At 48.3% G+C, this 27,208-nt stretch overlaps 2 protein-coding genes across 4 annotated transcripts in view; one reads left to right on the top strand and one right to left on the bottom strand.

The window, feature by feature from the left end:
* Positions 1-317: 317 nt before the first annotated feature.
* Positions 318-5,108, top strand: Cdpf1 (cysteine rich DPF motif domain containing 1). 2 transcript variants are annotated; one of them, XM_057792320.1, is made up of 4 exons: positions 318-348; positions 2,775-2,890; positions 3,735-3,846; positions 4,552-5,108. In XM_057792320.1, exons 2-4 carry the CDS (start codon positions 2,778-2,780, stop codon positions 4,684-4,686), a joined length of 360 nt encoding a protein of 119 aa, XP_057648303.1. In that variant the 5' UTR covers positions 318-348; positions 2,775-2,777; the 3' UTR covers positions 4,687-5,108. The 2 variants fall into 2 exon arrangements, with proteins under 2 accessions (XP_057648303.1, XP_057648304.1); XM_057792321.1 differs by having other exon boundaries at positions 332-386.
* A 186-nt stretch (positions 5,109-5,294) lies between these two features.
* The window catches only part of Ppara (peroxisome proliferator activated receptor alpha), a 70,732-nt gene continuing 48,818 nt past the window's right edge, over positions 5,295-27,208 (bottom strand). For both annotated transcript variants that reach the window (XM_057791999.1, XM_057792000.1), the window contains exons 4-8: positions 25,773-25,933; positions 23,833-23,971; positions 22,476-22,678; positions 14,072-14,519; positions 5,295-11,404 (exon numbers count right to left, since the gene is read on the bottom strand). In XM_057791999.1, coding sequence (XP_057647982.1) covers positions 11,157-11,404; positions 14,072-14,519; positions 22,476-22,678; positions 23,833-23,971; positions 25,773-25,933 — 1,199 coding nt within the window. In that variant the 3' untranslated portion in view covers positions 5,295-11,156. The remainder of the gene's footprint in view (positions 11,405-14,071; positions 14,520-22,475; positions 22,679-23,832; positions 23,972-25,772; positions 25,934-27,208) is intronic.

The raw sequence follows: 27,208 nt of genomic DNA, 5'->3' as shown, positions 1-27,208 counted from the left end.
CATCAGTACGCTTTGTCCTGAAGAAGCCCACCACAGAGCTCAAGCAGAGATCCACAACCTCTAGATATCAGCAGCGGAAACGGAAGCGGCCAGTGAAACTCTACCCCGACAAGGACACTCCACAGACTAATCTTGCGTTCGCAGGCGGGGACCGGGTGGAATCGCCTTGAGGCGAGCCCCGGCATAGGTGGTGCGGGGTAGAAGCCTCTGCAAGTTCACGCCCACGGACGCTACGGGCCGAGGGCGGAGCCTCGGCAGATCTGGGGCAAGACCGCGCATGCGCCATGGGGTGGAGCTAGGTTTGTGGGCGGGTCACGCAGGCGCCGTGGGACTTTCGGCGGGGAGGTGGTGAGTGCGCGCGGTCGTGTGTCGCGGGGACGCGCGTGGTGAGCCGCACCGTACTTTCTTACGGCCGGGCTCGCTAGGTCTAGCCGCGGCGCTTCTGGAAGCTGAGAGGGAGGCGTTGGGCCTAACACCCCTCCGAGGGCGAAGAGAGGGCTGCGCGCGGGTGGCTAGTGGGTGATCCGAGCCGTAGATGTGTTTGGTCGCCAGGCGGAGCCCTGCTGACCCGGGAGACTGAGCGGGAGGTGGAGGCTCTGACCGAGTCTCGCTATCCTGGGACTGTCCCCTGACTGTCACCTGCTGCGAGGGCAACGTGCCCAGCAGCGGGCCTGCGACGTGCGAGTTGAGATACCAAGCAGAGCTAGCTAGGTTCGCGCACACCCAAAATAGGATTTTCATTTTTAGACATCATTTGGAACCCCTGCCAGTTTCCAAGGCTTGTGCCTTCTGGCTCCAAATCTGCAGGACCTAGAGGGTTAGAGGAGGGCACAGATGGGGCGGGGGGAAGGGGGGGGACTGCTGATGGCTCGTGTGGGAACCTTAAAAGGCGAGGTAGGAATTCCGATACGGCGCTGTAAAATCTGTGAATTGCGTTTTCTTGAACTCATCAAACTCTGTTTGCCGGTGGACCACTTAGCCAGCAATCTACAGGGAGGCAGGTCCTCCAAGACCTTAGCTACACCTGAGTATAGAAGTGCCATCAAAATGGCAAGTGAAGATTCTTCCAGTGAAGGGAATGTGCAGGAGGCACATGAATCTGCCCTTAAATAGTATCTGAGAGGCCAATAAATCTCACACCTAAGCACAAGTAATGCTAGAGAAATTCAAAGCCAGTACAGAAGAACAACCAGGAAAGCCAAACCTCTCATTAAATTGATTCAGCATCAAACAGCACAGGCCTGACATACATGCCCACTCTGGGTCCTAAATACTGTTTTTACCTCTACCATTTTATAGACAAATCAGGCTTATAACCCAGACTGAGACACAAGAAAGAGCAAGGAGACAGCCTTGCTTCCAAGGAACATGATACTCAATAGGTGCAGAACCAGACATGGCTCAGATGTTGTTACAACTATCAGATGGGAGGTTAAAACAAGTATGGTTAACACGTTAAACATGCCAGTGGAAAAGACACACAACATGCATACACAGATGGGGATTTCAGCAGAGGAGGAGTTGGTAGTGGGAAAAAAGAACAGTAGACAGGAAGAGAGGAAGAATAACTTAAGGGGCCTATCAGTTATGTGAATAAAGCCAGTGAACTTGAAGGAAGTCTATAGAAATCCAAATAGCGGCTGATGAGATGGCTCGGCAGATAAAGGTGCCTTGCTTCCAAGCCTGACTTGAAACTGATCTCCAGATCCCACTTGGTGAAAGGTAAGAACTGACTCCACATTGGTTCTGTGGCCCACTGTGATGGCTACTCCTGGTTGTCAAACTGACTGTATCTGGAATGAACTGCAGTCCAGAAATGGAGGGCGCACTTGTGATCCGGATCTTGAGGCAAGAAGACAGCATGCCTTTGGTCCAGATCTTAAGGCCAGAAGGCACACCTTTAATCTGGGCCGCACCCTCTGCTGGGGAGCCTGTGTGAGGACAGTAGACGAAGGAAGGACTCGTTCCGTTCTTCACCTGCCTGCCCTCACCTTGTCAGCACATCCATTCCTTCACTGGAATCACCTACTTTATGATTCTAGAATGTACAGAAGACCAGCTGAGACACCCAGCCTCATGGGACTGAGCAATTGCTAGATTCTTGAACTTTCCATTCACGGCTAGCCATTGATGGATGACAGCCTGCAAGACAGCCAGCCCAATAAATTGCTGTACACACATACATACACACACACACACACGAGAGAGAGAGAGAGAGAGAGAGAGAGAGAGAGAGAAAGAGAGAGAGAGTCATCCCATGTTTTGTGACTCTAGAGAACCCTGACTAATACACACATGCATACCTATAGCAAATCAGTCAAGCAACAAAAATACAATTAAAAATTGTGGCTGGTTCAGAGGTTAAAGTCATTTGCTGCCAAAGCTGATGACCCTGTATCAATCCCCAGGACCTATACTGTAGGAGAGAATTTCTGCAAGTTGTCCTCTGAACTCGTCATGAATTCCATGGATGCACAATCCTCTCCACAAATAAATGAACGTAAATACAAAGTAAATTATCTAGTTGAAGCATGTGGGGATGAAAACCAAACTCTCTGATTTCACTTTGTTTTGTAGCCCAGGCTAGCCGCAGTTCGTCTTACCACTTGGCAGTCCTGGGTGGCACTGAGTAGATGTTACTTGCTCTGAGTTTGAGCTTACTTGTCAAGGAGGCTTACATCTTGTGGATGAGAGTATGCACAGCAGGCAGAGTGGATTTGAAGGGTGCTGGTTCTCGGTTCTGATGCTGATGCCCCTACCTCTTGGTCTTACAGAAGATGGCATCTGAGGCAGAGCCCCGCCCTCTGGGCATGTTTGAGTGCCAGCTCTGTGCCTTGACAGCTCCTTACAGCTACGTGGGGCAGAAGCCCCCAGACACCCAGGCTGTTGTGTGAGTATGTGCTCTGGGCCAGTGCTCCAAAGACCCTGTCCAGCATTGCTGGGAGGGTGCTGTGTGGAGAGAGTACCTGGCTTTGTGTTGTACCCTAGATCAGTCCCTGTCCTTGTTCTGGATGCTCCAGGCGTAGCCCGGGGAAGCCCCAGGCAAGGCTGGAAGCTTTTTTAAAAGTCTGCCAGGATTCCCTGCCCTCCCTGTAGGTGCAGCTGACAATTAGGCACTTGCTCTATGAGATGGAAGCCTTGTGGCCCAGGCCAAACAGCAATGGAGGAGCGGAGCATAGTGGCTTTTTGCATGTGGGGCTGTGCCCTGTGCTGTCCCTGCTGGTGGTATTCAAGGCTGGGTGGGTACCTAGTGGTTCCTAAGGACCGGCTTCCTGAAGGTCTGTTTCATGCAGGTTGGGAGTAGAGATAGTTCTAAGCTTGTTTGTTGGATTGTGGCTTATCATCCTTCATCCAACACATCATGTGAGAAAGCTGGCTCGTTCTGGACTCGTGACAAAGCAACAGGGGACCAGGCTCAATTCCCTCGCGTCCCTGGATTATCATGCCACTCAGTTGCTCTCACGATGATGTATGTGGGACGGAGTAGAGCATGCCCCGTGTTGACCTCATGAGCCCACCTAGTGAATCCTACTTGCTCTGGCGTGCACTGGGAGGCTTCCACTGCACCTTGCGGAGCTGGGGCTAGGTCCCGTTTCAGTTCCCGCCTGTCCCCCAGCTACCAGCCTTTCTGCCACTACCCTACTACTCAGGTTGACTAGTTCCTGCCAGCTGAGGCTCCTGGTGCTGCCGTGCAGCCCTGCCGTGGCTCACAGAAGAGTCTCTTCTCCCTGCAGCCTCCTGGAGGAGAGCTACATCATGAAGGATCCCTTCTCCTCAGACAAGACAAGGTTTCTGGTCCTCGGCTCACGGTGCAGTGTGTGCGGCAGGCTGGTGTGTGTGGGCCCGGTAGGTACACCTGGGGACTTCCTGTTTTTGCCCCATAGATCTGGGGACCTCCTGATCACCAGGTGGAGAAAGGGTGAGGGTTCTTAGATGACAGCTAGCCTAGCCTTGGGGACACAAGGGCAAAGGGAAAGGGCCAGCGAGGGCAGGTAGAGTGTCTCAGCCTGAGGTTGATCCTCAGCCTGAGGTTGGTCATAGGGTCTGCTGCAGGGTCAGTGCACACAAGGGGCCTTGCCACAGGTCATACCTGACAACTGTCCCCTCTCTAGGCTGTCTGGTTGATGTAGGGGATGGTGGCAGGAGCCTCAGCTCCCACGACTTGGCGGGAAGACTATGGAGGGAGTGTTTGAGGTCAACAGACTGGAAAAGTGGGCTGGGAGCCAGCCTCTGAGGAGGCTCGAGTGTTCGCTCCCTGGATTTGGGCTGTATTTGGGAAGCAGAAGTGAGAGTTGCCCCCAAGAATGTCAGGCATCTTCCCCTTTCTTGGATTAAACAATACATTGTTAGTAAGATGGTCTCCATTGCAATGGATTGTTCCTCAGAACTTCAAGGAGGGTGGCCACTCTGCCAGCCCTTGGTGCATCCCTTTGTTGCTCAGGTGGCTGCCTCTCCCTGTGTCTTATGCGGTGTGGGGGAGGGGGCTTGCCTGGGAGCGGCAGTGCTGTGTTGCCCCCACCCTCCATGTTCTAGCCCTGTTCCCTTTCACAGGATTGCAGCCTGTTCTACTCCAAGAGGGTCTGCCTCCCCTGCGTTCAGGAGAATATCAGTGCCTTCCCTCAGGAAATCCGGCAGGATGTGGAGAAGAGAAAAGGTGCCTCCAAGAGGCCTTCCAGCCATCCCTGACCACCATGTGCACGGCCTCCTCCAGTGCAGCGCTGGGCTGGTTCGGCCAGGGTTCCGACTGGGAGCTGTGTATCTGGCCTTCTCTGAACTGTGGAGTACCTGGAGCCCTGGGAACCCAGGAGGTGGCCAAGACTGAGGCCAGACAGTGGGAGTGGATCCTGGAGGCAGCTCCAGGACTGGCCTCTAGGGGAGTGAGGGAAAGGGAGACTCCTTCGGTGGACAGTTGGTAGACACTCCCGGTAGATGTACCTGTGGGAGACACCGGCTTCTCTCAGGACTTCCAAGTAACATGATGTCATGTCTGTAGGGAAATCAGCCTCCAAGGGTATTCAAGGGTTATGTCACATTCTGTGTCACATGTCTGGGAAATGATTTAAACCTTGACCCTGTACCATGTTTATAATTAAAGACCTGAAGACTAAGCTAATAGTTTAAGTAACCTTTTCCCTGACCTACTTGAACACTCAGTGCACCCCATCGGGGCCAGTCTGTGGGGCTCGGTCTGTGCAAACCAGCCATGTCCCAGCAGCATTCAAAACGAACCGACTAAGATTTAAAAATAGTTTATTTTTTTTTTAAAACCATTAAGGCAAAACTGTACCCTGAAATTAACTCTTTACATTCATCAGTCTTACAGTAGGACATTCCAAACATACAGGTTCCCATAAATTCAGGATATAAATCAATGCATACAGTCAGTTCAATCTCCTATGGAGAAAACGAAGAAGACTCAATATTTTTTTTTTTTTAATTAAGGTTAAGTTACAGCCATTTTCTAATTGCCTGGAACCAGTCAGTTCATGTGACTAGTAAATTCTATTTGTGCTTCTGTGTTCACTCTGGATTCCTGATGTCCTGGGTAGCCCTGTATCCACAAAGAGCTGGAAGGTGGGAGAGGATGCCGGCACTGGCTCAACAACCCCTGTTCAGGACCGTTCTTACCACAGACGTGAAGAAGGGCTGCAGGCCCGCAGCTCTGAGAGAATGGTACACGGACAGTAGTGAGCAGGTGGCAGAAAGCTGGGCTCAGACCTTGCTTTGGAAATGAGCATGTCCTTGTGTGTGTCTGTCAGACCCCTCCCCTTGGGCTCTAGTGGGATGGCACTGTGGGTCTTGGAGGGTGTTACGAAGACACACCAAGGAGCAATGTGGCCAGGAGACTGGAAATGACATGGAGACACAGTGGAACAACAGATCACCACAGTTCTTTGGTAATTTACAGGTAACAATTCCCTGAATAGTGGGCAGCTGTTAACCCTACAAGCCTACTCAGTAGTAGCCTTGATAGCAACCCCGGTGTAAGGTTAGTGACTTCCAGTCAGGGTTCAGGAAGGCCTGGCTGGCAGAGATGGATACAAACAGACTGGCTTGCACTTGTTGCGAGGGGGAAGAAAAAAAAAACAACAATGACTAAAGGAACAGATCCCCACACTGGAAAGAGAGTGCACAGCTCGGGTGTGGGGCATGCGCTCACGGGCAGTGGTGCTGTTGTGTATTTGGGCTTCCTGGGTCGAGCAGGTTCAAGGGCCAGGCTTTGAACATACGGCGCACTGAACCCCGACTTAGAAGATTCCAGGTGTTGGCAATTAGACACACGATCACAAGCTAGTCGACTGCTTGTATCAGAGCGTTTAAAAAACAAAAACCAGAAATCACAGTATTTCAGATACAGCTATAAAGATAATCCTTTTTCATTCAGTGCAGAAAACATAGTGACACTTGACATGGATAATACTGACATCTTCCTAGAAAGGCGCCAAGTGGCTATCATCTGTTGTGAGGTACACTTGGTTTCAGGCCTGACAAAAGAGCCTTTTTTTTTTTTAAAGTGAAATTTCCCCCAGTGACAACTTTACCAGGAAAGGGTCAGCCACTCGCTGGTCTTCAGGGCCTGAATCCAGACTCTACATGACTTGATACACACTGAGTCCCAGGGGTCTGGGAAAGATGCCCAAGTGCCCTCTGCAGGCCAGGGAGCCCAGATACCCATCTGTCTCTGCTCTGACCTCACCACTGTAGGGGTAACCTGTGCCCCAGTGGTGAAACATGTTTCACTGAATGAATGAATTTGAAGCTGGACAAGGGGGAAAGAGATGTGAAGAGGAGACCATTATCTCCTCTCTTCACAGATCATTCCAGAGTTTCTATATTTGACCTCAACTGGGAAACTTTTAAATAAGAAGAAAATGAAACCGAGCCCTGGTCGCTGTCTATGACATAAAACTTGATGTTTCTCATTTTCTTTTGCCAACAATGGCACCTGGCAGCCACGTGGTCAAGACATGACCCTGACCATGGAAGCAGTTTGGTCAGGCACAGGACTTCCCAAAAGGTGAACCTCACTATGCAACCACTCTCCCTGACTAAAGGAGTTCTCTTGGGGAGCAAAGCAACACGCTCTATTTCTCATGTCTCTGAGATTCTGACATGGATGCGACAGCTGTTGGCTGGGGTCTGATGAAGCCCACTCCACTGAGGAAAAACCAGAGATGCCAATACATTCCTCAGAGGAGGCTCAGTGAGGAACATGATCTACTCATTTAAACCCAAACCTATCTTGATGCAGATCTTTGTGTGTGCTGTGTTTCAGAGAAAGACAAAGGCTGTCTCTGTTCTGAGTCAGGCTGTTGTTGTGATATTCTTACCCTATTCTGTTCGTGGGTGTCAGTCATACAAATGGAACTGGGGACAGAGTGGTGCCTGGTGGGCCACCGGGAAACCAGGCTGGCCCTCCAGCCATCAGGCTGGTGGTATCTACTTGAAGATCGGTTTAGGCTCCTGTTCTCACCCCTCCAGAGGCCGTGACCTACTCTGCATGCTGGGTGAGCAGCTGTGGGCAGGTGCTGCATGTTTCTGGTGGGACCTTCATCTCGAAAGGCCACAAAGGTTAAAGAGAGATTCAGCGCAGGTGGTGGGCTTTTTGGCTATAGGAGGCTCTGGGCCAAAGCCTAGTCAATCTCAGGGGACACCAGAAAACCTTTAAGCTGAACTTCAACAAGAAATTTTCAAAATACATGGCCAAGGAAGCAGGGCAAAAATCGCTTTCCACCATGCGTCAGGCTGCTGAGTGTCCAACATACCCCACGTCATGGTGTGTTGATAAGGCTCAAGGTGAGATATATTTGGAATCAGACAGATACAATCCGTGTGTAGAGCAGCCCAGGAGCCATGCTTGCTGAAGGTCTGCTTCAAGAATCTCTCCTGGGGGAGGGCCTACAAGACGACTGGAAAGAGGTGGTGTGGAGGGAGGGAGGGGCTAGCGGAGTGGAGCAGACAGGGCCCCAGAGGAAGTCAGGTAGACCTCAGTTCAGTAGATAGCAGCCATTTTTGCACAAGTGCATCCTTAAAGCTTCCTTTAACAGCAAATGTTCCTTCACAGAGACACATACATCTCCTGGACACAGGAGTTGAGGAGCAGGGACTTGGTCTCTACTGGTCTCCAAGGAGTCTGGCACCAGGAGAATTTTGCCTTCAGTGCTGAGAAGTGGCTCCACATCCCTGCTCTAGAGCTCCAGGAACCAAGGTGGCATCTCTTACTGGGCTACTGGTTGATGCCACTGACACCTTGCAGACCATAGCTGTCCACTTTATCGTTCCTACATGGGCCACAGTATTTGACCTGGCAAGGTTTGGGTGACTGTCACCTTGCTAAATCTGACTAGGTAACCTGAAAGAGCCTACCACTATGTGGCCACATCGTGAATATCCTTCCTATTAATGGAAGTGCACAAAGTCAGTGACTTTCAAGCCAAGGCCACTGTGGTCCCTCCTGGTTTCACTGGGGATAACTCACTGGCAGTCACACGAGGCTCTGAGAACACCACATCTCCATGAACACCACTGAGCATCAGCTCTGACGCAAGCCGACACAGAGCTGTCAGGCAGCTGTGTGGTCCATGCTGAAAGCATACGGCAAGGGGCTACTTTTATAAGTTTTATGGAAGTTCAAACAAAGTGCATGGCTACTCCAAAAACCCTCTTTCCAAGGTTACCTACCCTCGAGTGGCATTTGTCTAAGGCCCATCGGAACAGGAGTTTACCCTGATTGGGGACAGGTGCCCTGAAGAGACTTGGAACTAGAATCCAACCTTTGACCCTTTAAACCTAGGACCAGCTCTAGCCTGCAGGAAGGACCAAAGACTGGGTATGCCATGTGCCACAGAGGCGGGCTCCTTCCCGAATGAGCTCAACCCTCACTGGGATCATCTATGAAACTGATTTTCTCTGCCACTGATTCCTGAGAGCCCAGGCAGACTGCCTGCAGCGACTGCTGCCCAGCAGAGCCTTTGTCTGGCAGGAAGGAAGGAGGGAAAAGTGGGAAAGTGACTATGAGGAAGGAGGAGAGGAAAGAAGACATGGAGGAAGGAGAGAAAGAGAGAGGGGGATGTTATGGGATATTTGTACACGGTATGACGATGTAGTGCTGTGATTGGTGTAGTAAAAAGCTGAACGACCAATGGCTAGGCAGGAGAGGTATAGGCTGGATTTCCAGGGAGAGAAAGGAAGAGGGGGAGGAATCTCAACACCCTAGAGACTCCAGGAGACATGAAGAGGAAACAGGAGGTCCAAGATGGAAGAGAGGTAATGCCACGTGATAGAACATAGATTAATATAAATGGGTTAATTTAAGTTATAAGAGCTAGTTAGGAACAAGCCTAAGCTATGGGCCAAGCTTTCATAATTAATCAGAAGTTTCTGTGTCATTATTTGGGAGCTGGCTGGTGGGACAGAAAAAGACTCATTCTGTTTGCTTTTGTTTTGTTTTTTGAGACAGGGTTTCTCTGTATAGCCTTGACTGTCCTACAACTAACTCTGTAGACCAGGCTGGCCCTACTAGGCTGGACCCAAAACCCACAGAGGTCTACCTGCCTGTGCCTCCTGAGTGCGGGGATTAAAGATGTGCACAACCACCACTCCGCCATAAGTGTGCAAATCTTAATCTTGATCCTAATTTTCCCTTTTTCCTACTTGAAATATCATGGCCACATTATTCGTTTTACTGTCTATATGAAGGTGACCTTAAACATTTGCTGAGGTCACAGGCATGCGCCACCATGCCCAGCAGATAGCAGCACTAGGGTTCAGCAAGCCCTCTGCCAGCTGAGCTACATCTCCAACTCCCTGGCAGTATCCATCTTGATCATTCTTTAATAACAGATAATGTGACATCAGAAGAGTCAAAATTTTCTAAAGATGGGAAGGGGCACAAAAGATACACCCTGATTGGAAAAATGCAGCTACCCTCTTGGAGGGCAGGTGCTGGCAGGTCCGTGAGGTCTGGGAATTCTCTGTGCCAACTATTTCTCCTGAAGTTAGTCAGCACTGCTTGCCCAATGGGATGGAAGAAAGGGGACTTTATCATCTAATTCTCTGAAATAAAACAAAACAACAACAACAACAAAAACCCAATCAAGTGTTGTGAGAGCTTCTATTGGGTACAGATAGAAGGGGAAGGACACCACACCCCTGCCTCTTGTTCTCCAGGATGACCAGACCCTCCCAGCCTGGGTAGTAAAGCCACCTTTGCCTTCTCCACTCCAGGGGGTATCTCCCCACCAAGATTTAAAAACAAAAAAGCCATAAAGTGTCATATTAAAGGAGCTGCCAGAGGGGGCCTAGAGGAGCGTTTACAGATCTTCTGCGACTCCATCTCTGGAATTGCTGTCATGCCCATACGCTATGGGATTAGCATGAACAGGACTGCAGAACTTGTCGCTCGGGCCTCATCCTGTCTTTGTGTATCAGACATTAGCTCAAGCAAGCCTCTTGAGGCTTCTTGAGATTATAGCTTTCTGGGAACTTCTACACAAACCTGGAAAATTTTTTTGTTTTGTTGTTTTTTTCCCCACATGTTAGTTACATCCTCCAGAACAGTGAGTCAACAAAGGAAATGATGGGGCTACATATTCTAACCATTCTCTTATGTTCTCAGGAGCCAGCTCTCTTTCTTAGAGCTAGGAAATGGAATTGATGTCTTCCCAATAAACATTCTGCCATGTCTAAATGGCTAACCCTGGGCCGCGTGGTGACTTGTAGATTTTAAAGGTTAAAAAGTGCAGATTAGTTTTCGGGATTAACAAGAGCACACACAGCCAGAAGGTCGGTGAGCAGAGACAAAAACACTCGGACTTTGAGGTTACACATTAATTATAGGGGCAAATTATAAACGCGATGTAGAGAAATGTGCATTGATTAGTGCAGGACCAGTTAAGATCAGCCCGGGGACTGCCATTCTCTGTGATTGTCTGAATCCTATTAGCCTCCGCTCACCAGCGTTTGAGTAACAGGTGTTCTTAGAAGTGCCAATTCAGAAAGGAAAGACGTGGGAAGAGCCTGCATTACCTAGGCTCAGCCCTCTTCATCTCCAAGGGTAGGAGGGTGGTCGTCAGTGCAAATCCCCGCTCTCCTGTGTGGGGCTGCAGACCTCAGAGGTCCCTGGACGGTGGCAATGGCTGCCATCTCAGGAGAAATCAGTACATGTCTCTGTAGATCTCCTGCAGTAGCGGGTGCAGTGCTGCGTCAGACTCGGTCTTCTTGATGACCTGCACGAGCTGTGCATGCTCCGTGACCAGCTGCCGAAGGTCCACCATTTTTTGAAGAAGTTTCGGGAAGAGAAAAGTATCATCTGGATGGTTGCTCTGCAGGTGGAGCTTGAGCACGTGCACGATACCCTCCTGCATCTTCTCAATGTATCCTATGTTTAGAAGGCCAGGCCGATCTACGCTCAAAAGAAGAGAGAGACGTCTGTGTGACCATCCGAGAGCCACTGGTCAGTGGAGGAGCTGAGTGTCATTGCTTATCGTGGCCCCGTGGAGAAGGCGCCGAGTGACCTTCACATGGTAATCTGACCAGAGGCCAGACAGACTTTTCCACAGTTGCTGGCTCTGATGGGGACAGACGTGACTGACGCTCCTAGCTCTATACAGGGCCAGTACACGGTGCCACTTCCATCCCCCGTACAGTGCAGCCCCCATTTCTGGATCAGGCCCCAAACCATGCCACATCTTTGTGTAATGTAGGAAATGAAGTAATTCTTCCCAGAGGAAAGCTGTGAATTCTGCTGCCCACCAGTACCGAAGGAGTGTGGCTGATCGGGCTCTGCCTTAAAAGCAACGTTATCAATACCTCAGTGAGGCTCAGATGGAGGGCAGATGGGGCTGGGGAGATCATGGCTGGGCAGAATGCCAAGGAGCCCCTGGCGTTGGGAGAGCACACAGCAGGAAGTACCACTCCTCTCATCTGGTGGCCTTCCTGGGACAGTTTCAGGTCCTAGCCCATCCAGACAGCTGTGCCTTTTAAACCTCATCCACGCATGACCAGACCTTAAAAGCTGCTAATGATGGAGTGTTTTTTTTTTTTTTTTTTTTTTTTTTTTTTGGTTTATGTATAGGGATAGAAGACATTTTATTTATAGCATTGGAGTATTTATTTCATAATTCATGTTTGCCATTGGGAGCTGGTTTTCTCTTTCTACCTTTATGCTGTTCCAGAGAACAAACTGAGCCGTCAGGCTCGCTCAGCAAGGGCTTTCTTCATCCACCAGCCCAGCTCACTGGCCCTTATTTCTGTTTGGAACATCTTACTGATAACATGTGCTTATTTTATCTATTTTGTTTCCTGTTTCCAGAGGGTAGTGACATCTCTAAATCATATTATCAATTATTATGTCATTTGTATCAGTTTTTCCTTTACAGAAAGTTCAAAAATTTAATCTTTTTTTTTTTTTTTTGGTTTTTTCGAGACAGGGTAATCTTAATATTTAAAAGCAAAGCAGGTATCCTGGTAATCAAAACGTAGAGTATATACAATTTTAGTTTGATAATCTGGTTGAAATTTAAAATGTATCCTTTAACAAATTTATCTTATTTTTTTAAAAGTGGGTTTATTTTTATATACTTCTTTTAATTATGTGTGTGTTGGGAGGGTGGGGGATGCCCATGAGTACAGCTCTCTGGAAGACCCGAAGTGGGCATCAGATCCCCTGGAGCTGGAGTGATAGGCTACTGTGAGCTGTCTGACTAACATGGATTCTGGGAACTGAACTCGGGTTCTCTGTAAGAGTAGCACATACTCGTAACCGATGAGCCATCTCTCCTGCCCCTGATGTGAGTTTTAACCTTCATTGGTTTAGAAGTAAAATAAATATAAATAACCAAGGTCTTTGTGTACGTACGTATTTGTATTTTGTGTACGTATGTATTGATGAAATTGCTTGTTGTTTTTTGAGAAAAGGTCCTCACTGGCCTGCAGCTCTTCACCAAGCAGGCTAACCTGACTGTGCAGCCAGCCCCAAGGATCTAGGTGTCCCTGCCTCCACAGCACTGGGATCACAAGAGCACACCCACACACCCAGCTTTTTTAAAATGTGGGTTCTGGGTTCAAACCCAGGTCCTCATGCTTGTGTGGCAAGCACTTTATTGACTGAGCCATCTTCCCAACCCCTTGGCTACGTTTTCCAATGATAGAATGACCCACTCTTTATAGTTTTAACTTCACCATGGCAAGCTTACTATTTTCCATATGGAGCAGTTCCTATAGCCACAGGGTGGGTGCAGGACTGCAGCCATGAAAGGCCGTGTATGTGTAACTCTGCATGGCCTTGCCGCCCTCCCCCATCCACACGCAGTCACACAAAGGACCCCGACAAACGCTACAGATCTGTGGTGATTTCGTGCTTTACGAGAGTAATGACGCTCCTTCAGTCCAACTAGTCATCCGCCAGACAGTGACTGTGAAGGGCAGGATGGCTTCTGGCAGTTGGGAAGAACTGTCACCTGCAGCTCTATGCCAAGGCCAGGCAAGGTCGGCTGGGCTTACAGTAGGTGGATGACCTTCCTAGACCAGAGACAAGGCTATTTAAAGAAGCGCAGTGCTGAGCCAAATATCAGGGACCACAGGGCCAACTTCCCCAGTGAGGCCCAGATCTTCCTTCCCTGGGACTGTTTCTTCTGGCAAAGCAGACCTTGCAGCTGCTTCTGGTTAGCATGAATTAATATCAGTATTAACAGCACTGTACCTACCCCTGCACTGTACTTTCAAGACTATTATCTACTACAATAATTATAATATCAATAGTACAAATTATCACCGTATATTATGTGTATCTAAGACACTTATATTTAATATAATTGTATTATCAGTGGAGCATATATTTAATTTAGGCATATAATATGCCAATATGCATTAATAAATACTGTAATAACGCAACCACAACATATCGTAGATGTATTCTCAATTCTACTTGGCAGTAACTCGGGCTCAGACACCACCTCACCCTGCCAGTGCCCACTTCACTGTATCAGAGCCCAGGCTGGCACTGTATCTACAACCATTGAGTTCCTCCAGAGGGGAGCCTTAAGTACTTAACAGTGGCATATCAACTTACCTCCGCAGCAAATTATAGCAGCCACAAAAAGGGAAATGTCACTGTCATCCAGTTCTAGGGCGTTGAACTTCATGGCAAAATCAAACTTGGGTTCCATGATGTCACAGAACGGTTTCCTCAGGTTCTTCAGGAACTCCCGCGTGATGAAGCCATTGCCATACGCTATCAGCATCCCGTCTTTGTTCATCAGGGAGGACAGCATTGTGAAGATGGCTTCATACACACCGTACTTTAACAAGGTTACTTGGTCATTGAGGTCCAAGTTTGCAAAGCCTGGGATGGCCTTGGCGAATTCGGTGAGCTCGGTGACAGTCTCCACGGACATGCACTGGCAGCAGTGGAAGATTCGCACTTCTGCCTCCTTATTTTGGATGCCATTGGCCACCATCTTGGCCACAAGTGTCTTCTCAGCCATGCACAAGGTCTCCATGTCATGTATGACGAAAGGCTACAAAGGAAGGTGCTAACGTCAATCAAGTGGCTACCCTATGACAAACTATGCAGTCCCCTTAAACATCAATGGATTCATGGGAAGCTACTGTGTCTAAGTCTCCAGGCTTGGTGCTGGGCTGATTCAAAATACATGTGTAGTGCAGACCTGTAATTGGGCAGCTTCAAAATCAGACAATCAAAGACTTTGTAGAAAACTAACAAATAAGTCAGTAAGATAACAGTTGTCGGGGCCAGAGAGATAACTCAGCAGCCATTGCAGAGGATGTTGGTTTGATTTCCAGCACACAACCGTTCCTAACTCCAGTTCCAGAGAATCTAATGCTGACCTGTGTAGCACCAGGCAGGAAGGAGGGGAGCAGACATATATACAGGCATGTAAAAATATACTAAACATGACTAGCTTTGTGTAGAAATAAACAAACAGGCCTTGTTCTGCTCTGTAGAGTGGGAGCAGTATGACCTCCCAGTACAGAAGACACGGGCCTTGCATCAGTGGGCTATCCTGGAACAAGGGCCAAATCCCAGGCTGACTCTCTCTGTGCTGCAGCACCATGGCACACACACCTGCGGGTCATCATGGCACACACACCTGCGGGTCACCATGGCACACGCACCTGCAGGTCACCATGGTATTCACATCTGCAGGTCCACCATGGTATCCACACCTGTAGGCCCACCATAGTATCCACACCTGCTGGTCCACCACAGTGTCTGCACCTGCAGGTTCACCATAACACAACCACCTGCAGGTCACCATGGCATCCACACCTGCAGGCCACCACGGCGTCTGCACCTGCAGGTTCACCATAACACACACACCTACAGGTCACCATGGCATCCACACCTGCAGGCCACCATGGCATCCACACCTGCAGGCCACCATGGCATCCACACCTGCAGGTCACCATGGCATCCACACCTGCAGGTCACCATGGCATCCACACCTGGGTCTGCCATGGTGTCCACACCTGCAGGCCACCATGACATCCACACCTGCAGATTCACCATTACCATCCACACCTGCAGATCCACCATGGCATCCACACCTGCATGTCACCATGGTATCCACACCTGCAGGCCAACAGGACATCCACACTTGCAGGTCCACCATGTCATCTACACCTGCAGGTCCACCATGTCATCCACACCTGCAGGCCAATAGGACATCCACACCTGCAGGTCCTGCCTCTTTATAAAGTCTAGTGAACCATCCAGCTTTGTCACTACTATGTAAGCAGGTGACAGTTACTCTGGATCGTCAGATTGGTGGTGAGACAAACCGTAAGGACATTTATATCCAGAGGTTTAACTGAGGTGGAAGAGCCTCCCTGAATGTGGGCGACACCATTCCCTAGGCTGGAGAGTCAGCACCTGTCGTCCCTGATCCTGGTTGCGGCCACGATGTGCCCAGCTGCCTCATGTTCCATCATGCCTTCTCTATCACGATGGACCAGAGCTATCATCAGCCCAACACCAACTTATGTTTGCTATGTATTCTGTCACAGTAACTGGGCAAACAATAAATAAAGTGATCAAAGGAAACTGGCTATGAGATGCCGGATCTTTATGGCTACTGCCACACCATTCCCCAGAGACAAATGTGGAAGCAACAATGATGTCCATTGAGAGATGAATGACTATGCCAATAGAATATCATTCAGCCATAAAAAGACATCCTGGTATTTGTCCCAAATGGAGGAAACCAAAGGACACATATACCATGTATTGTCGCTCAAGTGGGTGCTAAAAACACTGGCCTCACAGGAACAGAGAGTAGGGAAGAGACTCTGGAGAGAAGAGAGACGGGAGAGACGGGAGAGAGAGGGGTCTGGTAATGCCATTGACTCCAGATATATTGCATTTTTCATAAGGAATTTACAGGAACTTTGGACTTTCTGGACACATGATAACTATTTAAGGAGGTGGACACACTGCTCTGATCTTATCGGCACACATTTTGTATTTACATCTGATTTTCAGACTATATCCCATAAATGTGTGCAATTTAAAAACATTAACTGTTTAAAAAAATCACTTGTCACTGGGACAAACAGCTGTTTGCAGTCACTGTACCCAGGCGGATTAAATGTCAGGGACACTGAGAAGAGCCAGCATTTACCTCACTACTGGCCAGAACGCATATTTGCCAAGCAGGAGTGACAGCATCAAGGGATCTGAATTTTGGGACCATCTATAACACACATGTGTGTGCACACACACACGTAATGTCTATACTGAGTGAGCACAGGTCACTAATGAGATGGCTAGTATTGCTTCAATCCAGTATATCTAACTGTAGAGCAGAAGCATTCCAGCTACCTAGGAAGAGCATGGTCCCCTCCCCCTATGCTGGGCTGTTAAGAGCATCTTCAGGAACCACAGAATAGAGGCATAGTCAAGACACCCGGGATGTGCCTGGTACAGAGGCAGGAGGATGTGTGGAGAAAAAGCAATTGTCTCTGAGGTGTTTAGGCAGAGCCTGAACTTGCAATATAGCAATGGACCAAAAAATCTGATTCTATATTAACGAAAGGAGATGCATCAAAAATGACTCACTGTGGGGCTAGAGAGGTGGCTCAGAGGTTAAGTTCATGACCTGCCTTCCAGAGTATCTGGTTCCACCAAGCACCCACATGGTGATGTATGACAATCTGTAACTCTAGTCCCAGGGGACTGGAACCTTCCTTCTGCCTCTAAGGACATGGCACACACGTGGTGCAAAGATATACGTGCAGGCAAAAATACCCATACACTTAATAAAAAATGACTCATGGACATTCTATGGGCAAAACTCAGAGCCAAGTCACTGAGTATCTCAAGTCAGATCTAGGCAGACAAAAAAAAAGTTTCTCTAAGGGTCATAACAACAGGTCTTATAACCACTTTCTTGTGGTTAATTTGGGGACAGTTATGCTTCTGAAAAGACCAACAGTGAAAGTCTGATTTAAGGGACTACAGAAATACAGTAGGTCCACTTTTTTAGGGCAGGTGAGATAGCATGGTGGGTGAAAGTGTGTGTTTGTGTTTCCAAGCCTGAAGACTTGAGTTTGATCCCTGGGACCCACATAACAGACGAAGACTGACTCTCTGTGCTGCCCTCTGACCTCCACACACATGCCTCCACATACACAGACTAAGTTTAATATAATTTTTAATAATTAAAGTTAAATGTCCATACTGAATGAGTACCGATTTTAAGGAGTATTTGTAATTATGGAGATCATTTATGCTGGGAAGGCTTCTCTACCAAAGAGAGAACTCTCGGCCCTGAGACTTTTTCCTCTTGTCATTATTGCCCAGACACTCCGGCATAATGGTCATTTCTGTAGCGCTCACTCCATCAGTGTTATAAGACACCAGAGTGAGTTAAGAGTTTAGAGAGGATGTATGTGCTATTCTCTGTGACTGCTGTGGTATCTTAAAAAAAAAGGAGTGAGAGCTAGAGAGATGGCTCAGTGGTTAAGAGGTCCTGAGTTCAATTCCCAGTGACTACAAGTGACTCACAACCATCTGAAGTGAGATCTGATGCCCTCTTCTGGGATAAAGGAGTACATGCAGATGGCACGCTCAGATAAAATAAATAAATAAAACCTTTTTTCTTTCTTTTTCTTTATTTTTTTATTTTTATTTTTTTAAAAAAATAGGGTCTTGAGCATGAATCTGTAAGTAAGATACCTGGCAGCTTGGCTCTGGGTTTAGCCTATAGAATGTCTGAGTCATTTTTTAAATTATCTTATGTGTATGGGTATTGTTGCCTGTATGTACATCTTTTCACCATGTGTGTGTAGTGCTCTTGCAGGTAGAGAAGCAGCTCAGGCCCCCTGGGACTAGAGTTAAATGCTTTCCTTTATAAGAACTGCTGTGGTCATGGAGATTCTTCCCAGGAAGAGAACACCGATCAGGACAGCAGGGTCACCTTCATTCTGAACACTGTCTTTTCCTAACATGCACTCAGCAGAAAGAAAAGTGGGAAGCAAGCAAACATATAGTCAAGATTTAGAGAAGTACAGTGAGTAGGACCTCCCGGAGACTTTGACATGGGCTCTTCCAGAAGGGGGCTGTGGCGAGTGGTGCCTTCCAGGGGCTAGATGATTACTGAAGGGCATCTCCAAGGGCTAGGGCAGCCTCAGCTACACACACAGCTCACAGGGTGAGGCAAAATAAACAGGTGGACCCTTGCTAAAAGACAATTAGGAATTCTCAGCAGTTAAAAAGGAAGCACTGTTCTTGCAGAGAACCTGTGTTCAGTTCCCAGAACCACATTGGGATGCTGACAATGTCTGTAACTCCAGCTCTAGTGCCCTCTTCTGGCCTCTGTGGGCACCTCCGTTCACATACACACACACACACACGCACACACACACACACACTCATCTACACATGATTAAAAACACAATCACTTTAAAAATTTCAAGTCAGTTGGGCATGGAGGCACATGCCTATTTTCCTAGTACTCAGAAGGCTGAGATACAAGGGTCTCGTGAGTTTAAAAGCAGCCTGGACTAGTGAGACATTGTCTCTCACACAAAAAAGCTAGGCACAGAGGCATGGACCCTAAATCACAGCACTAGGGAGGCGGGAGGGTCTTGGTGAGTTCAAGGCTGTTCTGGTCTAAAGAGCAAGTTCCACACCAGCCAGAGCTACACGGTGATACCCAGAGGACGGGTCAATATGGTGACTAGAGAGAGAGAAACATATGCATCAGGTACCCAAATAGGCTGGAAGAGGCTGGCAGATGCTCTCTAACTGGGGTTACAGGCAGTTATGAGCTGCTGAGCCGTCTCTCTGGCTCTAACATCTAGACATCTAAGATGCTGTTGAAAGGCCTCTTTAGGAGCCAAGTTCAGGTGGGGATAACTGTTTCCAATTCTGTCCCTTTCAAATCAGGCAGGAACACATCAAGAAATGTTTTAGCCCCATCACCAGAGGTCCTGGCCATTTTCTTGCTCATGTGTCTGCACTCCCAGGGGGCTCAAATCAGACCCAGGGTCCAGACAGAAAGCAATGGTTTCATCTGTCTCCTCAGCCCTTCCCTAGGGTAAGCTCACCTTCCCCCACAGCTGCCTCCAGACCTTAGCAGAATCCAGCCTCCAGGTCCCCATGCCCCGAGCAGCTCCAGATGGCTCTGAGCCGCCACTTCTTCCGATGGGTGTTTTACAAAGTGGGACTTGACCTCGACTTTTAGCAAACCAGAGGCTGCTTGGCTATACCATCGAACAAGCATTGCTGTCTCCCTGTATGGTGTGTGGCGTCTGTTGACTGTGCCTGCCCTAGTTGACCTGCAGGCAGCAAGGCTGCGCTGCACTGTTGGCGTGAACGCCCATCCCCCCACCTCACAGGTTCACGTGCATCGCATCCATGCGCTTTAAACTGTTTACCAGCTGAAATGCAGTTTTGGGGCTTCACTGATGTTCTGCTGGGATCTTGCTGGGGCTGTCGTCCCAGCCTAGAACCTGACATTCACTGAGCATTGTGCCATGGGACACAGGTCAAACTAAGTGCACCAGGGCTACAGCCTAATCTCCCTACATATCATAAAACATGGGGTTGGAGAGATGGCTCAGAGGTGAAGAACGCTTGCTGCTCTTGAAGACTGGGGTTCAGTTCGCAGCACCCACACAGTGGTTCACGACCACCTGTAACTCCAGTTCCAGGAAATCCAATGGCTCCCACAGGCTTCTGCAGACATGTGGTACACAGACATACACTCAGGCACATTCAGGCACACTCATACATACATACACACACACACACACAAATGTCCACACACACATGCTTGCACATATGTGCACATGCATGCAAAATAAATTTTTACAATCTTGTAAAATGCACGGCCTACAGTCTCTCAATACAACTGCAGCAACGAAACCAGAGTTCTGCTGAGGTGCTAGGGTAGCGAAGCTGGTGGCGGGCACTCTGCCACCTGGAAATGTCCCAGGCTGGGCACAGACGGAACAAGAAAGATGGGGTCTCACACTGGACCAGCAAGTTCTGGGAAGCTGGCCAGTAGGCTGGGCAGGAAGAGAAGAAGGTCCAGCCTCTGAGATGATGTGAGACCTGGAGGCAGGAGGCACCTCTGGCCAACAGAGGGGTCAAAAGCAGTTGGATATTGCTTCTAAAGCTGGTCCCTGCATAGAGATTTGTGGGTGAAGCAGGCAGTTAGCTGCCATAATTCGTTAATTTGGTGGTGTGTGTAATGTATGTGGTGTGTGTGTGTGTGTGTGTGTGTGTGTGTGTGTATGTTTGTTCGGTGCACTGGTGCACTGAAGGTTTAGGTGGTGGCCAAAGATGGGCATTGGTTGTCTTCCTCAGCCAGTCTCTAATTTTTTGAGACAAGGTGATTCACTGAACTGGAGCTCACTGATGTAGCTAAGCCCGCCTTCCAGAAAGCTCCAGCATCCTCCTGTCTCTGCCTCCACAGTGCTGGGATTACAGAAATGCATGACCGCATCTGGCTTATTATGTATGAGCTGGGGATCCAAAATCAGGTCCTTAGACACTGAGCTCTCTGAGCCAGTTCCCAAATCCCTTCCCCATCCTGTCTTTGTAATGTAGCAGCCCCCGGCCCTGGACCGTTACTCTGGCATTCATTTCCACATGACTCTTGACTTCCTCAAGATGGAAGACAGTGGGACCCTCCTTCCTAAGAACCTTGTAGAATCTGGTAAAGAAAGCAGAGGCACCTCAGTAGGGATTAAATCAATATTCCAGCAGAGTATTTAGGTATGAATAAAGCCAACTCTTATGTTGGCTATAAATCTCAGAGTTTGAGGGAGAAATAGAAGGTCTCCAATGGAAATTCTAATTTCCCTCGTTTGGGGTCATCATGATAGAAATGCAAACTTTACCCTGTGGGCCAGAAAAGGTTCTAATTCAACCGTTCTCAACCTCTGGGTCAGGACCCCCTTCGGGGTCACATATCAGATACCCTGCATATCAGATATTTACATTATGATTCATTATAGCAGCAAAATTACAGTTATGAAGTAGCAGCAAAATAATTTTATGGTTGGGGGTCACCACAACATGAGGAACTGTATTAAGGGGTTGCAGCATTAGGAAGGGTGAGAAGCACTGCTCTAATTGGAAAGGGTCTCTGGGGTCACTTGGTGTGGAGTTTGCTGGAACCTTCTAAGGTGTCTCAGCCCATCTCACTGGAGAATTCACCAAAGAATTAGAAGACCCAGTAAAAGAGAGGTGGGGTTTGTTGATTAAAGTATGTAGCTTGTGAAATCCTCCGTTTTCCTGTGACTAAAAATTCTTGCTTGTAATTCCCAGCGAGGAAGGCTCCAAGCTATTCATTAGCACAAATTATACCTGTCGTACCAGGCAAGAGTCCTTCTGTGCCAAGTGAGGGCTGGCCCCTGTGTGGAAATGGCTCTTAACACCCTTCTGCAGTGTACACAGGCTTATCCATCTGTGGGAACAGTGGGTCATGAGCCAGGCAACTGTTACAGGAGCCGCAGATGCAGGGGCGAGCTGACATATAGGAGGTCAACAAAGGCCCCTCCCCGAGACCCGAGCCATCAGAGTGAAGGAGAAGCAAGAAGGTGACAAGGAAGGCAGGTTTAGCTTAGCAGAAGAATGAGTGATTTGAGTCAGGAGGGAATAGGTTTCATTTCTGGCCTTAAAATAGGGATTAAAACACACTTAAGAAACACCCCGATACTGGGTAAGGAATTAACTAGATTATTTTTGGCGTATCAATTACATAGCCTTCATAATGTCTCGGTTGCTAGGAACTGAGGCGAGCCCAGGCAGGAAGGCAGCTGTTGGTGTCAAGCTACATCTTAGAGCCTCAGAACGAGCCGTGTATTTCCATGGCCCTTCCTTGGTCTTTGGGATAAATTCTATTTTCCAACATCGGACAATGTTCTCAGACATTCCCTGTGACCCCAGCTGACATCACCAAGGGATACACCAAGGTTCCGAGGGCAGCAGGGGCACCTACCGGGTTATTGCTGGTCTTTCCTGCCAGGATGACCCGGGCCTTGACCTTGTTCATGTTGAAGTTCTTCAGGTAGGCCTCGTGGATTCTCCTGGCCAGAGATTTGAGGTCTGCAGTCTCCGAATCTTCCAGATCATGTTCACATGTAAGAATTTCTGCTTTCAGTTTTGCTTTCTCAGATCTTGGCATCCGCCCAAAACGAATTGCTGGAGTTGGGGTGGGATGGGACAAGGGGAGATGTAGAAATGACCAAGGCGTGTGATGACCAAAGCAGAGGCCACACCAGGCATGACGAGCTAAACCCATTCCTTATTATGACCGAACTTTCTATGAGGCAGACTAAAGGCCAACCACAGAGCTTATTAGTGGGCTAGTTTATTGTCCTCAGGTAGGCCATCTGCCTAAGTGAAGGGGACTGAAAGCAAACTATCACCTATGTACTATCTATATCATCTGACTATCAATCCAATCATCTGCCCATTTATATACATCACCTGTCTATCAATCATCTGTCTGCCTATCATCTGCCTGTTAATCATCTATCTATATCTATGTACTTATAATCATCTGCCTCTCTCCTTCCTACACTCCCTTTGTCCCTCCCTCCCTCCCGACAGGGTCTCATATAGTGCCTCATCCTGGCCTCCAACTAACTACATAATGGAGGATGATCTTGAACTCCTGAGACTCTTGCCTCCACCCCTCAAGTACTCAGATTACAGGCCAGGTCTACACCATGCTAGGAACCCAGTGCCTCATGCGTGCCAAAGCACTCAACCAGTTGAGATATATCTCCAGCTCTATTTTGTATTTTTTGAGACAGGGTCTTTCTATGCAGCCCATGCTGGCTATGAAGTTATCAAACTCTTCTTGCCTCAGCCTTCTGAGTGCTGGGATTACAGGCATGTACCACTATGCCCACGCTCCTAGTACTCCTTAGAGACAGAGGCAGGTGTATCTCTGTGAGTTCAAGTCCAGCCTGGTTTATAAAGCGATTTCCATACCAGCCAGGGATGGGTAGTAAAACCCTGAACTCAAAATTAGTCAATCGATTGATTGATTGGTTGATTTACATTCACTGGGTACCATGTTCTAAATTAGATTATAGCTAAGAAAACAAAACTCACAGTATGGCACAATGTTTGAATGAACCTACATTTAACAGAAGTGATGTGACATCTTGCCACTTGTGATTCCACCCCCCCTCCAAGTTGACAGCAAAGTCTTACCACGGTATTTTCAAGTGCTCTGCGAAATACGAGCTGCTGAAGATATTTACATGTTACAGCACAGCCACCCAAAATACAGGAGGATAAACTGAGTCATGGGCTGACATGGTGTGCCCAGCAGCCTTACCTACCATTGTGTGACATTCCAACGGACAGGCACTTGTGGAAGCGGCAGTACTGGCACTTATTCCTGTTCTTTTTCTGAATCTTGCAACTCCGGTCACATTTGTCGTACACCAGCTTTAGCCGAATAGTTCGCCGAAAGAAGCCCTGTGATATCGCCACAAAATTGACATAAAGAACATGGGCTCTGGGTAAGTCACCAGACTGGTGTCACTCGGCTTTTCTTGTGCATTTGACTGACTGGTTTGTTTTGAGACAGGATCTCATGTAGCCCAGCTTGGCTAAGAGCTTGCTCTGTGGCCAAGGATGACCTTGAACTCTTGGTCTTCCTGCTTCCACGCTTCCACCTTCCAAGTGCTGAGACCACTTGGCTGAGCACCATCATGCTTTGTGGGGTGCTGGGGATCCAACCCAGGGCTCCATGCATGCTAGGAAATTACTCTACCAGCTGAGCTACACCCAGCCTCACTGTCTCTTTCCAAAGAAACTACACGTTGAAGTTCTACCCACGTAACTAGGGCAAATAGAAAATGCGCATCTCACTGCATTGAAAATGGAAAATAATGCATTAAGGTAGAATTCAAAGCAATCTTAGAAAGACTCTACCTGACTGGGGAAGAGGGAATGGTAGTTTCTTGGGCCACAATACCAACTCCTGAAGAGCAGACACTATAGCAAGAGGGAGCCAGTTATTTGAAAGCAACACCCTTGCTTTATAGCAGCATTGGGGCTTCACCCATGAAGAAAACAGTGTGAGCCCATAAAAGCCAAGACTAAGCAAAAGCGATTGGACATGACCTCGACAGAAAGCCCTGCCACAAGACATGCTTTTAAAGGGACATGGAAGGAAAACTCAGAAAGGAATTATCTTAGCTTTTGAACCTTTGATTTTGAGTGCCCCCTCCACTTGCCTGACATGGTGGACTCTTATGGCCCACGCAGAAGGGATCAGGCCTTTATTGGGATGGGGGGATTGGAAGGAGTAGCTTCTTCATCTAGGAATGTGAGGCAGAATGGAAGAAAGATGTGTGGGGTGGAGAGGAAGGGTGAGAAGCGAGGACAGTTAATGCCAGGGGCCACCAGGCCCTGGATCTGGGCTTATTGTTCCATGCACCAGGACCACCTGAAGACAAATGACAGGGCTTCAAGAATGATGTATAGGAAGGAAGGTCTGTGGTATTCCCTCAGAGCCTGGATACTTCTGGAAGGTACTAGAAAGGGAGCCTGTGGCTTTTAAGCAAACATGTGCATCTCTCAATTCCATATATGGCATTCATGGAAGTGACAAACTTGAGAATGTATATGCAGCAGAACGGGACTCGCTTCGTGTATGTGGGGCCTGGGTCATGACTGTCTGGAGGTTAAGTTGACTCTTAAGAGGATAGAGATACTCAGGAGGGTGCAGGTGGCTAGAAGGACGGAAGTATGTGCCAGAAGTGACCAGTGGGGGTCAGTTACAAAAGCAGGGGAGCCAGACACTGTGAACTCCGAGCAAGGGGCAGGACACGTCTGATGGCCAGTCCCTTGCTCAATGCATGGTAACCTCTGCCCTAGCTGGCCCCTGAAGAGGTCATGAGGCTGTAGGTAAACACACCCCACTGCATGGTCGGTCACCTCTGCTCTAGCTGGCTTCTGAGGTGGTCCCGAGGTAAAGTACGGAACCTACACTTTGTGTCATGGGAGGAGACATTTTTAAAGCAACCGTGTTTGGTTTCCCTGGTTTTTTTTGTTTGTTTGTTTGTTTGTTTTGCTTTGAAGGATGCATCCCTCTAGAGTATTTACAAATCACAGCAAAGCAACCTGCCCTAGATTCTCCAAAGAGTAGCCAACCTGCCACTGAGGCCAGTCCTCTGCCCTCTCTGTAGGTCTCAGAGTGGTGGGCATCTTGCAGAGGAGCAAAGTCATCGACTCATGTGGCTGCCTCCCCCTCCACCCAGGGCCTCTGTACCTTGCAGCCTTCACACGCATGGACTCCGTAGTGGTAGCCTGAGGCCTTGTCTCCACATATCCGACACTCAATGTTGAGTGCACTGCCAGGGGACTCATCCGTGCTGGTGGGAATCACAGGACAGCTGACTGAAGAGGGGCTGGAAGCTGGAGAGAGTGTGTCTGCGAAGAAGAGGAAAGTGTGTGAGACTTGAGGTGCTACGACCCGTGTCAGAACCTAAAGTTCAGAAGCGGAGGCAAGAGGATTGTCAGACCAAGACCAGCATGGGCTACACGGTGAGACAGAGACAGAAGAGAAGATGGAGAGGAGGAAGAGGGGGAAATGGAAGAGAGCGAGAGTTGAGAGAGGAGAGGAGAGGAGTGTGCTGAGAATAAGGCAGAAAAAGAGACTGAGCGAGAAGAGAGGAGAGACGGCAGAGAAAGGAGAGAGAAACGGAAAGATACATCAGAGCTGGGGAGAAAATGCTTCTAAAAACCCACTCGGCGAAAGTCTTGGGTCTAAAAGATACAAAGAAGTCTTAAAACCAAACAATAGAAAAAGCACATATAAAAAGCACATATAAAAAGCACCAATAAACCAAAAGCATCAGAAGCCCATCAATAGAATAATACATACTTCGCCCAAAAAGACAGACCAATGAGGAGTGTGTCACTGTCATTAGCGGGCTGCAAGTTAAAACCACAGTGACCGTCACTGAACACCCATTAAATGAAACGTCCTTGAAACTGACAGCAGAAGCACAGGCAGGGTTGTAGAGTGACTGCTGTCACTTATGGCCAGTGCACTCATAGAACGAAAGGGACAGCCACTTTTAAAGCAAAATAGTTGTAGGTGAGAACAATTGCATCTCTGGTTACTCACTCACCTGACTTGGGAACAGGTCCACACAAAAATCAAAGATAGCAGCTTAAAAAAAAAAGTGTATGTAGGATGTGTTTGATGTGTATGCCATGGCGTGCTATGACATGCATATGGAGGTCAGGGGACAACTTGGTGTCAGCTATCACCTTCCACTTTGAGGCAGGGTCTCTCCCCTGTTGTTTACCTCTTTGTACACCAGGTAGCTGGCTTAGCTTGTGAGCTTCCAGGGAGGCTCTTGTATCTGTCCACCTTTTTCTCCACGCAGTATGGGGATTGTGGACCCAGCCTACTATACCTGCCTTCTTTTATTTTTTTTCAAACATATGTTTTTAGGTTTTGAAGTCAGGTCCTCATGCTTACATGGCAAACACTTTTACCTATGGAATCATTTCCCTGGTCCCAGTAGTTTCATACTTAATTGCTAAGAATTGGAAGTAGCCAAGATTAATTAAGCATGACATCATGCATTCCATCCCAGGAGCTCACAGTGGAAGGAGGGGAATTAACACATGGAAGTTGTCCTCTGTCTTCCACAGACACACCACACATGTACACATATGCTCCCACACACAGAG

Source organism: Chionomys nivalis, chromosome 17 (assembly GCF_950005125.1).
Source record: "Chionomys nivalis chromosome 17, mChiNiv1.1, whole genome shotgun sequence".
NCBI classification, from domain to species: domain Eukaryota; kingdom Metazoa; phylum Chordata; class Mammalia; order Rodentia; family Cricetidae; genus Chionomys; species Chionomys nivalis.
Note: the sequence above shows the minus strand (reverse complement) of the source record. Positions and strands in the feature narration are given on the sequence as shown.

Excerpts from the sequence above, each read along its gene's own strand:
- Cdpf1 (XM_057792320.1), top strand. The coding sequence starts at position 2,778 with ATGGCATCTGAGGCAGAGCCCCGCCCTCTGGGCATGTTTGAGTGCCAG. Across the intron at positions 2,891-3,734 it reads CCAGACACCCAGGCTGTTGT|CCTCCTGGAGGAGAGCTACA; the intron begins GTGAGTATGTGC and ends TTCTCCCTGCAG. Across the intron at positions 3,847-4,551 it reads GGCTGGTGTGTGTGGGCCCG|GATTGCAGCCTGTTCTACTC; the intron begins GTAGGTACACCT and ends TCCCTTTCACAG.